The sequence below is a fragment of the Callospermophilus lateralis genome, chromosome Y (assembly GCF_048772815.1).
Source record: "Callospermophilus lateralis isolate mCalLat2 chromosome Y, mCalLat2.hap1, whole genome shotgun sequence".
NCBI lineage: Eukaryota > Metazoa > Chordata > Mammalia > Rodentia > Sciuridae > Callospermophilus > Callospermophilus lateralis.
The window spans coordinates 6920190-6933161 of NC_135326.1; the positions used below are offsets into that span (position 1 = coordinate 6920190).

The 12972-nt window shown below is 44.6% G+C and overlaps 1 protein-coding gene across 4 annotated transcripts in view; it reads right to left on the reverse strand.

Moving 5' to 3' along the window:
* Positions 1-1738: 1738 nt before the first annotated feature.
* LOC143639767 (protein Shroom2-like) overlaps positions 1739-12972 on the reverse strand; it is a 130472-nt gene continuing 119238 nt past the window's right edge. For all 4 annotated transcript variants that reach the window (XM_077107828.1, XM_077107825.1, XM_077107827.1 and 1 more), the window contains exons 7-10: positions 11505-12056; positions 10215-10386; positions 4003-4275; positions 1739-2023 (exon numbers count right to left, since the gene is read on the reverse strand). In XM_077107828.1, the coding sequence (XP_076963943.1) occupies positions 1757-2023; positions 4003-4275; positions 10215-10386; positions 11505-12056 (1264 nt within the window). In that variant the 3' untranslated portion in view covers positions 1739-1756. The remainder of the gene's footprint in view (positions 2024-4002; positions 4276-10214; positions 10387-11504; positions 12057-12972) is intronic.

The window sequence follows — 12972 nt, forward strand, 5'->3', positions numbered from 1 at the left end:
ACCCTTCTGAAGAGGCCTTCAGCCTTTTGGCATGTGTAGGATGCCACAAAGGCAAGGTTTATTGCCTGCATCATGGAAGCTTGCCAGTTTGGACTCTCACAGTGCCTCTGGAGCCCAGCTCAGCAATTCTGGCTCAGGAAGTGTGGATTCACGTTCTTTAAGACATGCGCGCATGTGTGTGCATGAGCAGATATGTGTGGGTGTGTGAATACGTATTTTGGGAAGGTTATGGTCACTGATAACAGAGGAATTCTCCGCACCTGCTAGAAATTTCTTTTAAGGGATTAAGGGGAAATTAAGACTCAAAGGATCCTTTGATAAAATAAATGCTCTAATATGCCCTAAACATCAAGTCATCCAAGGGACTTGCTTACCATTAACCATGCATCTAGTCCAATGAAGATGTTCTGAGGAAACACACCAGATCTACAATTACTACATAAAATAAGTAATAACCAAACCACCAGCGACTGAGAATCTTTTCAATGTGCTTATTTGCCATGCATATATCCTCTTTGGTGAAGTGCCTGCCCAAGTCTTTCGCCCACTTTTTAAATTGGGCCGTTTTTTCCCCCCCTACCATTGGGTTTGGGGAGTTCTTTGTACATTCTGGATACAAATCCTTTGTCAGAGACATGGTTTGCAAGTGTTTTCTCCCAGTCTATGACTTGTCAATTGGGAATCGAGGCATGAGTATTGTTTTAATGAGTAAGACTCTCTTTACAACCAAGACATAGGGCACAGAATCTTTAAACACTATGGCAGAAAAAGATCAAGTGTGGGAATAGACAGTCCATAGAACCTCTGAAAAACCAGAGGAAGAAGTCTTCCAGTACAAGGAATGCAGCCCTCAGGCAACAACAGACTTGGAGGACAAAAGAGAAAACAAGCCAATTATCATTAATGATCATATGCACACAAAGTTAATGTTCTGGGTGGAAAAGTCATTTAAAAATATTCCATAGGTTTTGGGAAACTAACAAGAACATTATTACTGGACATACTTTTAACCACGTAATTTTACTTGGCTGGAAAACATTATACTGATGTCAGTGAGAACTACAGGTATTTGTTCTGTGTGTGGGTGTGTTTTAAAGCATGCATGCGATTTAAGTGGCAATTTTAATATTCGAATGAATGCACCCAATATGTAGGTTGTTCATTTCACAGCTGGTTTTTAACCATTAGGAAACCTTCCACCTTTCCCATACATTAATTAATTATCAGCATCATCATCATGAGTTTTGCTGGGTCAGGTAACATCATCAGATGATAGAGACAACAGATGACCACACTGTTGGATGAGCAAGGACAAAACACAGCAGCCCGTGTCCGGGTGAGTCACAAGAAAAGTGCGCCAGGATCTCCCCTCTCAGGCACCCCCAGGACATGCTTGGTGACTTCCCGGAGCCGGTGTGGCATCCGAGGACAGGAGGAACGGCAGGCCCACTACTGAAAATGACCACGTGCATGTACCGCAGGCCCAGCCCACGTCCTCCATGGGGCCTCGCAGCCAGCAGAGGCCAGCTTCATGTGGAGTCATGCATGATACAAACTCTGCTCAGCATTCCAAAGCAAAATCAAAAAATTAAATAAACATCCCACACAAACACGGACATTATTGCTTTTCTACTAGCCACTGTGCTATACGGAGGAATCTCGCTCCGGGACATAAATACAGGCTGGGGTTTCCACTTGCATCCTTGGGAACGGAGCTTGAAGGATTTGTGTCTGACCTCTGCTGGGGACAGGTCTCTTATTTGCCTCTTTCGGGCTGCAGGCTGTCAAACAGGCACTTCAGCTGCTCTTCCCCGAGGTGTATTTTGTCTTCCAGCTCCCGCTGCTCAATGATGAGGGCCGACTTCATCTTCACAAAGTGCGCATAGTCTGCCAGGCTGTCCTCGCTGAGGTAGGCAGCCAGGATGTCAAACACGATGCGCTCGCGGCGGTCCAGGTTCTCTTTGAGTTCCTTGGCATCCTCATGCTGCTGGATGAGGACCCTCTGCTTCTCGAGCAGCGACTGCTGTTGAGGGACAGGGAGAGAAAGAAGTCTGTTGAGGGCCACGACTAAGGCAGGGGTTCCAGCTAACCCCCTGAAAACCAGGCAGCTTTGGGGGGGCTGGTCCCACAGCTGTCCATCAGGTTATCCAATGGAATCCACACAGAAATGTTCGGGAAATGGGCAGCATGAGCCCTGAGGTTGTGGCAGGCTCTTGCCTCAGTCCTCTGGGGAGCGGCTTAGGGGTCCCTGTGGGTCTCCTGCCACTGTCTGCCTCATTCTTCCTGTCTGCCTTGAATAGTCAACAGAAATCATGACGAGCAAAAGGGTAATCAGGTGACCAGAAACTCAGACTTCTGAGATGTTCATAAGGGGCAAACAAGTTGGGGATTTGGTGTCAAAGCCGTCTCCTGACAACACTGTGGGCAATTTGGGGAAAGGGAAATGGCCTAAAGAAATTCCAGAGTGGGATTTCTAAACCTTGTGCCAGAGAGACCCTGTGAGTGTACTGCCAGACAAGGACAAACTAAGGAGCAGAGTAGGATAGAAGGGAGGACTAAAAGAGGCCTTGGGATCAGTTCCCCTCACTTCCTACAAGGGCCCTCTTTTGGGAACCAGGAGACCCTGTTCCCAATACATGACACTCACAATCACTCTCTCTGCTCACAGAACACAGCTAGCTTCCCTACCCACTCCAAATTGAAGGAAAACTCAGAAAGGATGACATGAACGTTTTCTCTGTCTCCATATTCAGGCTGGCAGACGTCAACGTTCGCTTACAAGGAGCAAGTTTCTTCCTTTCTTTTTTGGTGCTGGGGTTGGACTTTGGGCCAAGCTCATGCAAGCCAAGCACAGGCTGTACCACTGAGTGGCACCCCCGGCCAGAGTTCCTGACTTTTACCTAAGCACCAGCGTATCTGTTCTGTTGCTTTGCGCTGTTGCAGTGGGTGCTGAACAGCGGCCAAAGGAAAGAACACAAGGACACGGTGGCACTTTGCAAGGTGCCAAACACAAAAAAGTCAGTGAAGAGGAATTATCACAATAAACAGTGTCCCAAACCAGGAACTGCCCTCATCATGCTACTCCTGAGGAATGCCCACAGCAACAAGCACTCACAGTGTCCTGCCAGCTTCAGTGGAACACCCAAGTCCTCGGGTGTGCGGAAGAAGGAGACCGTATATTTTCATGGAAAGAGACCAGGTCAGGCCAATTCATTCCAATCAAAAGGTAAACAGATGCTAACTGGTTCAAGGATTGCAGTTCAGGTTGTAAAAAATCAGCAGGCCTCATTAGTGCCTGGAAGCTACTGAGATGGATAGGGTGGTGGGCATTTTATTAATCATAAGGGTGATTATTTTGAAGGCCAACTGTGTGCAAACAATGAAATTAGATGCTTTTCTGATATTCATCCTATGAGGTAAAGCCAACAAGGTAGATATTATTCCCCTTATTTTGCATATAATATAATTAAAAGACCCAGTGAGAAATGTCCCCAGAGCAGCACACTTCAGGACTGGGAGAAATGTTAGACAAGCCCTTTACTTCTTTCTAGACCTCTGGACACACTGGTGCTAAATCACAGCAGCAGCAATCATAAAACACCATCAACAGCTGAGTCAGGAGGAGAAAAATCTCCGCCCATGGACATGGGTTCCAAGGAGAGATTATTGTGAGTAATGATTAGAGGGAATAAATAAAAAGATGTCAAAGAGAGACAATGTTCTTTGGGAGGGCTCCCAGCAGCTCTGCAGCCCAGTGACAATGGCTCAATTCTTTGCACTCCTACCCCAATTCCCTTCATCTAACATTCTCTTTCCCTACATTAAAAGGAAAGAGAGGTGGGTGAGCACTGGACATTTCAATAGCATCTTGCACTGGGAGGTGGACAGGCCACATATAAACAGTGCTAGGCTTCAAAGAGCTGACTTTCCCAACACCCCAAGGACAGCCTTCCCACAAGACTGCCCTGTTCCCATTTCCCAACTGGATGTGTCTATAGATACCCGGTCACCAGGAGATGGACTGTCATCCAAATTATTGAGGGCATTTTCCACCCGGGCCAGGCGGCCTGACAGCGAGAGCAGAAGGTTCACCACTTTGTCCAGGTCCCCGACGAACATCCGGAACTTGTCAAATTCATTGGGTTTACACACATCTTTCGCGATGGCCTCCACCTCGTCACCAAGTGCGTTGTTGGCCTGGATATCCTCCAGCAGGCTCTCCCGGGCTTCCCGGAGCACTTGCAGTTTGCGACTGATGCTGTCGATGAGTTCCTGCTATTGGGGCAAGGGTGGTATGGACATACTCATTAGCACTGCCCCAAGCCAGGCGCCCCTAGTTACTTTGACGCACATGCCATCTGGGTGGAATTCAGAACTGAGTGAAAATCAATTTTCACATTACCAAACAATGGAGGAATTTTATAAGATTAGAGGAAGGAGGAGGACTCCTGGCTAAATTATTGATATTTGATAAATACAGTGAATACATAAAATTACACAGATAAATAAATGAAAAATAAAGCTTATTCTCATTCTGTTAATGTCCTATCGGACAATACTGGAGTTGTCCCAGTTATTCACAGTAGAAGCCATTCCAACCTGTATCTTTGCAAGAATTCACATAGTCCATGTGATACTTTATGCTTTGTCCTTTGGAATTTTCTAAATTAAAGATTTACACACAAATTATTGAGTTTCATGTCTAGTACTAAAACCTAGGATTCAAAGTGCCCTCTACATATAATTAGCAATTAAAAATTAAGACAAAGGGATGTCAGCGACTGTAAAGGGTTGTCTTTTAATATAACATATTGACTTTGACTTGAAATGGAAACAAATGACTATTTTTTTTTTAATTATGGCAAAATATACATAAGACTTGCTATTTTTATTCCTGCCCCCTCCCTTTTCTTTTTAGTGCTGGAATATAACCCATGGCTTCACGAGGTGCCCCAGCCCTCATCTTAAGCAGTTTTAAAGTGTACATTAAGGATATTCACACTGCTGTGTAACCGTCACCAGTACCCACCTCCACAGCCCCTCCACCTTCCCCAGTAGAAACTATGTAAGTAGTAAACACTAACTCTAGATCCCAGCTCCCACAACAACATCGAGCGTTTTTTTAAAAGATCACAAAATGTGAAAGGTAGAGCAGGGATTGTATCCTCTAGGTTCAATCTGCCTTCTGTTGATCAGCATGTCTGGCTCTGCCACAGATTAAATGGTAAGCTGTTTTACAGCCAGCCAGTCTCACTGCTGATTAATCTGCACAATTCTCCTAAGAAGGACCACATGGAGTTTATAAATTTCTTTGGCTTTTCTAGGTCAGGATGTCAAGACATTTTCTCCTTACAATTAACAAAAACAACCCACCCCCGCAAACCAAACAGATATGAGTCTAGATTCATTTCTCCCTTTTTGCTCCCTCCCATACTGGGGATTAAACCTGGGGCCTCATGCATGCTAAACTCTTCTACACCCCAGCCCTTCTTTTATGTTGTGCTCACGTGTACATATGCATACACATTCTCCTGTGTGTCTGTTCACCAGACTATCTGCAGAGATTGTTTAAACCATATTCATTATGCCAAGTGAAATATGCCAGACCCCCAAAAATCTGATACGCAGAAGCTGGCCAAAATAAGGAAAAAAGAAAGTTGTGGGTGAGATGGAAGGCCGTGGTGGTTTCCATGAAAATAGGAGAGAGATCAGTGGATTAGAGAAAGGGGATTGTAGGGTGGGGGAGAGGAGGAATGCGAAGAGGGAAGAAGTGTGGAATGAATCTGAACAACCTTTCCTATGTATATTTACAAATATACCACAGTGAATTTCATCTTCAAGTATATTTATGATGCATTAATTAAAAAATATATATAAATATAAGAAAGATCACTAAGAGTAGAGAAAAGGAAATGGGGAGAATGAAGGGGAGGGAAAGGGAAAATACCAGTGACTGAATTGGAGGAAATTGTATTCCATGCTTATATAATTATGCCAAGATGAACCCTAACATTATGTATAACTAAAATGAACTAATAAATTATTTAAAATGCACCTTCAAATCCCATAGCTGAGAAAATGCCATATTTTAGATACTGATCATTTGAGAGAAAAGCACAAAACAGAAAGTATAGAGAACTTTCCAGATTCTTACCTGATGCCAGTACTGACTTAAGTAACTAATTTCAGTCAACGGAGATACCTCGGACAGAAGAGGACCCCTAGCCAGTGTTATATGTTTGTTTTGACGCAAGGGTGTGGCATGCTACGCAATATTCTACCATTGAGCTACCTACCCCCAGCCTCTTAATAATTATTCAGTGCTATCAACTGAAGAATGAATGTGATGAAGATCTCACACCAGTGCATGAAAACTGTCCTTCAAAACCCACCTCGACTGGACTGCCCTGAAACTGGGCACTCTGAAGAGTCTAAATTCCTTCTTTGATGTCTTATACAAATTTTTATTTAAAAATATATTCCTTTTGTTAAAGGGCCATTAAAAGGTACAGATACTGGCTTCCAAGGATTCTGAGACAAGACCTGACTCAGGGTTGCACATAAATATAAATGGCTCTCAACATCAGGCAGGGTGCTGAGGTTTCACCACTGTGGAATGTGCTGCCCAACAAGCCTACCCATTTCTTTTCTGTAGCACGTGGCATTCCAGAAGGCCAGGATAAGACTATGGGGTAGCCAAGCACATGCTGCCTCTACCTCTCCACTGAGATGGGCCAAAGCTTGGGGGTTGGCTCCCAGGACTCCTCTCTTTCTCCAACTGGCTTAGCCCCAGACACCCTTCTTTGGTTTCATTCCATGGACAAAGCAAGGCCTTTTCTTTCTGGGCTTTTCATTCACTTCCTTGTTTAAAAAGGAAGTTGTAAACCTCAGAGACCTGAAATTTAAACCGCTTCCTGAAGAATGCCTATAAGGTAGGCAGAGTCCACCTAAGCTACCCCAGATGTAAAAACTTACTTAGCCCACCTAGCATGATGCTTCCTTATAGGCCACCAGAATCTCTCATACATTGTATCCCTGCTTAAGAGCCCCCACTCCCTCACACTTTCATATGTTGACAGCATTTGAAGGCCTGGTATGGGAAGGTAATTAGGGTTGGGGTCATGAGAGTGGGACTCCTGTGATGGCATAAGTGGCTTTTTAAGAGGAAGGGAGATCTGAGCTAGTGGCCTACACTCTTACCATACAATGCTCTCCACCATGTTACAATGCAGCAAGAAGGCCTTTGTCAGGTGCCAGCACCATGCTCTTGAACTTCCAGCCTCCAGAACCTTGAGCTAAAATCTCTATTCTTCATAAATTTTAGTTGGTGACATACTGTTATAGCAATGGAAAATGGATCTCTCTCTCTCTCTCTCTCTCTCTCTCTCTCTCTCTCTCACACACACACACACACACACACACACACACACTCACATATAAAAGGAGGCTGGCAGTGTGGCTTAGTGGTAAAGCACTTGCTTAGCATGTTTGAAGCCCTGGGTTCTATCCCCAGCACTGCAAACATAGAGGACAACGTGCAATTGGGGTTTTGCTATTTTCCCTTATTAAGCAGCTATAGAGTAGGTAGCCAATCAAATCCTGATGTACACTATGCTAACTGGTAGACATACCTCTACTGGTGTATGCTCTGTGAACAAGCATGACATCATGAATGTGTGAGTACTGGACACGGGGGGAAAAAGAGTGTAGCAGGAGCCTGTCAAATCAAGGGAAAAAAATAGGACTGCAGAATTGCTGACAGCACAGAGTGCTGTGATTTATATAGCATGTACAATGGCCAAACATATGTTTATTCAACTGAAAATCTAAGTTGGCTTCGACCTCACAGTAACTCACTCTGTCCCAAAGCAGTCATTTCTGGTGAAGAAGGATCCCAACTCAGAGCAGAGGGACAGAGTGGCACCCAGATGGAGGTGGGTGGCATCCAGGCATCCACTTACAAAATCCATTACATCCTGTCTAAGACCCTGAACCCAGGGTCTTAGACAGCCTAATATAGGTAGTCCTCTATATTAGGCTAGAGCTAAATTGAAATGGTTCAGACTGTATGGTTTTACTTGTATGTCCTGCAGTTTTTATGGTGATGGGGATTAAATATAGTAACATTCTACCAATGAGTAATGTCCCCAGGCCTTTTAATTTTTTGGAAACAGGGTTTTACTAAATTGTCCAGGTTAGCTGTGAACTTGTGATCCCCTGCCTCAGCCTCCTGAGTAGCTAGGATTACAGCATGCACCCAAGCCTGGCTGACTTTTCTTGTTTTATGAGAAACAACTGAAAAAGTTTTCGGTTCTTTTTTTTTTTTTAAAAAAAGAGGAGATTTTGTGATCAGAATAAAGCAATGTTACCCTGAGCCAGAGTAACATCTCTAAAAGCCCCAAGTCCAAAACTCTCACTTTCCATTTCCCTATTTAATTCCTCGAACCAAAAAATTATTGTTTCCTAAAGTGAAAATAGTGCCCTTCATAATATATCTATCATGATTAAAACCAGTCAGTAATTTTTTAAAAATTAATTTTTAGTTGTAGTTGGACACAATACCTTTATTTTACTCATTTATTTTATGTGGTGCTGAGGATGGAACCCAGGGCCTCACACGTGCTAGGTGAGCACTCTACCACTGAGCTATATCACCAGCCCAGTAATATTTTTTAAATCACTAACGACATAGATTCTGAACATAATTGTTTACAAAGGTCTTGTTTTAAAAAACAAATCAGTATTTTTTTATACAAATTCCTTCCATTATGCTGGGTCCTCAGCTTGCATTAAAAGTACCGATCCCCTCCTACCCCAATACTGGTTACCTCCTTTTCTTACCCCAGTACTGATAATTATAGCAAACTCAAGGCCCTTAAAATAAACACCACATGCTGCCCTCTGAGCCTAGTTTTATTTGACAATGCCATAGTCTCTTTATGCTAAATATAACAGGTAATTACTCTAATGTCACATGTCTGGCTAGTGATACATGTGAAGGTTTAAAGCTGACATTTTAGCAGTGACATTGGCATTGATACAACTCTGTCCCTACAGTGACTGTCATGATTGTCCACAAATCGAGTACTATTTGTACCTCATCTCCAAGCTGACCCCTTGTCCACATAGCTCCAGCCCCTGGCCTCTTCTGCTTCTCCAAAAACTTGTTCCCAGGCTTGCCTGCTGTAGGGCCTCTGCACCCACCAAATCTCCTTCTGCCTCTATTAGACATCCCAGAGTTTGCCCCTGATGTCAGTCTGGTTCTCTCATTACAGTAACCCCCTCATTACAACCTCCTCTAGGTCACACTCATGTGTCTCTATGCCTTGACATAGTGAGTCAAGGATGTACAAACTTTCTGTCAGGGAACAGAAAATATTATTTTAGACTTTGCAGGCTATTAGATTACTGTTGTAATCAGTCAATTTTGCCATCCTATGAAAGCCACCATCGACCCTCTGTAAATGAATGGATGTGGCTGTGTGAATAAAACTTTATTTACATAAGCAGGTGGTGGGCCAGGTTTGCTATACCTGTATCATATATTTATCTTTGTGGTTGCTGTTCATCTCTCCCATGAGATGAGCAGAAGTATTTTGTCTACTCAACTCTCAAGGGCCTGAGTGAATTCTTAGGAGTTGAACACCTGATGGCTTTTGGCTGACAAGGTACTTTTTGATCCATTGTTTGTTTGATTTATGATCAAACATTGAGTTACAGATATTTGAAATTGATATTCAAGGAAGACAGGTGACTCACTGATGGTCAGACAATTAGGTCCCCTGGATTTTAATTGTGGTAGAAAGGAACTATCTATTTAACTTAAAATTAATTTATCCACTTTACCTAATTTGACATTGACTCTTATTAGAAAAAGATGGCAGAAAGACTCTTACAGAAAGATGAGAACAAAGAATTCATCATAAAGGGCTTTCTAAAGTTGTCCCACATTTCCTTGTCCTGCATGAAAGCTAAACACAAATGCCCTCAGAAATGTGGTGTAGAGTTTCTGCTAGGGTAGAAAAGTGTGGTCCCAACACCTCCTGCCTGCCTGTTTCCCTCAGCACATTTCGTTTTTTGTGAGACAGGCTGGCCTTGAATTCCTGGGCTCAAGCCATCCTCCTATCTCAGCCTCCAGGGCAAACTGGGCTCCAGATGCCTGCCACCACACCCAGCTTAAAGTATAATTATATTTTGGAATTCCTCTTTCCTACCTTCTTCACAGACAGGTCATGGTCCAAGTCACTCCCCGAGTACTCCTCAGGCTCCTGCTGCTCCTGCAGGTCCTTCATCTTGATCAGTAGCTCCGCCTTGGGGGCTGATGTGCTGTAATAGGTGGAATTGGTGGCCAGAGACACAGAGGCAGGCACACTTGGCTCTTCCTTCCTGGGTAAGGAGGTCAGAACTTCAATTAACTGCAACCAGATGTACAGACATGTCCCTGGGTTGTGACAAATAAAAGTTGGTGCTACCAGAAAGACACCAGCCAGGGAGATGAGGTAGCCAAAGAGGAGGAAAAAAGGTAGTCATGAGGTTAAAACTAAAACAAAACTCCTCACCAAATAGATACTTAGTCTATGAATCACAGTTTTTGTTTTTGGTTTTTTCCCTTTTTTTTTTTTTTTTTGTGTGTGTGATATATATATATATAAAAGAGAGAGAGAGAGAGAACACACGTGCATGCGTGTGTACTTACGCACATGCTTCCTGGTGCCAGGAACTAAACCCAGGGTCTTATACATGCTAGCTTTTACCATGGAGCTACACCCTAAGCCCCTAGTAAACTGAAATGCTTTAAAAAAAAAAAAAAAAAAAAAAAAAACTCTAAAGAATGAAAGAGCTGTTCAATATCCATCCCATCCTCAGCCAAGAAGCAAGATTTGTGATGTGCTTCAGAAAGATAGAAAGTCGAACAGACAGGCAGCATACAGGTTAAACAGAAAAAATAGTTGATAGGTCAATAGAAGACAGGAATAAAGGGAGAGAGAGAGACAGAAGACAAACAGATGGACAGATGGCCTCTCATACTAAGGCAGGGTTTCTCAGCCTCAGCACTAAGGGCATGTGGGTTGACAGAAGCATGCCTGGTCTCTTCTCACTAGATGACAGGAGCACTCCCCTCTCCAGCATGATAGCCAAACATGTCTTCAGAAATTGCCAAGTGCCCTCTGGGGCACACAATGGCCTCTACTGAGAATCTCTCTTAGGGGAAAGGAGACCTGTGCTCATTGTCATATCATGCCAGCCTCAAGCCAAGGAGCTCAGCTGCTGCAGCTTGTATTATCATGCCTAAGCCAGGCCCCAAAGTCACCATGCCCAGGGAGAGTGCTTTAAACTTCTGCCTTTTCTACTGGGATGCTCTCAAAAGTGCTAAGCAATGGAAACCATTATGAAAATCTGTGCCCCAAAGACTGGAATCACAGCAGATGTGCCCCTCCTCCCTTTTTAAGCCAAAGCAGCTCTGGGCAGAATCATGCACCCGCTGGAAAGTGACATCCACTCACTTCTCCTCCGTGGTTCTGGGAGAGGGGATCTTGGGGAGCAGCTTCCTCCGCTGCTGTGCTTCCTCTAGGAGATGTTCATCTTTGGGGAATATTCCCTCCATTAGGTCCATGGTGGTTTTGATTTTCACGCTGGGATCCAGGATATCAGCCAGGGATTTATCCTTTCCCACAATCTCCCTGGCCAGCTCCTCCGACTTCAGGTCTTCAATGGTCTTCTCTTTAGTCTTCATGTAGCTGAGCCCAGGAGGGGAGGCACAGACATTCTTTGCAGGTGGTATGGGGGTGCTGGAGGGCTGGGGCTCCAGAGAAGGGGCCTTGTGTGGGGCCTCAGTCTCAGCACCATGGCGGGTATACACGCAGAAGCGGGAGTAGCACTGTTCGGATGTGCTCAGAGTCTTGATCTGATCTCTCTCCAGACCACTGGGCAGCACAGGCAGCTCAGCTGGGCGCGCCAGGCTCTGGCGGCTCTCCTTCTCAGGCTGGCTCTCTGAGTGCACGATCTTGATGGGCACCATCTTCACGGTGGTGTTGTTGTCCATCACCCGCTCGATTCTGGAAAGAGAAGAGTTGTCCTCTGAAATCCTTGCAATAGATGGACTCCAACCCAGCACTCAGACTGGTGGGCCCCTTCCCAACAGGGAACCTGATTAAGATCCCTGATCAACCACCCACCTATAAGGAGCTGCCAGATCATATGTCCTAGATAAAGACAGAGGTGGTTGAGAGGTTTTCCCCATCTGATTCCTCATGGGGTCTCTAGACCCTGAACTGTCTAATTAAAATTGTCAGCCACACACCTATAGGCATTTGAGGGGATCTTCTTGGGTTTGTGGAGGAATATGAGGTCTGTTTAATGTTCATTTGTTTTTATTCCAGTGATAGTGCAAACTTTAATAATCCCTGCTTGGTTAAATATAGCAAATTGGCATTTTTCACAGAATCATTATGAGTGCTTCAGGTCAGGGTTTCTCAGTGCAGGTTGGCACACACCTGCTTGAGAATGTCCTCAGGGCCCCTTGGAGTCCGCACTGGGCACTTCCGCCCATGGGTCCTACTTCAAAGATTCTACAAGTGCATCCCACCCTCCACCGAACACCTCAGGCTACCTTTTGCATAGATTTTCAAATGACTGTGATGATCATCTCCGCAATAAATAGTGAACTTGCTACCCAACGAGGGGCACACGCTTCCTTAAAAAAGGGGGTGGTGAGGTGGGAAGGGCCTGGTAAAAGGAGCCAGGGAGGCTCCAACAGCACCCAAAGAGAGAGAATGGGAAGAAGACTCCTGGCCAACACCACAGGGCCTCACCCAGGACAAAAAATGCTTGCTGCTCTCAGAGGTACCGAGCTGGGCCATGTTCATGGAGACTGTGCCCAAAAGGCTATCGGAGCCTAAGTGTTTTGAAAGAATACTCTGGGGAAAGAGAGCCATCTACTGGTGCCGGGAGGAAAAAACCTAGCCAGACTTC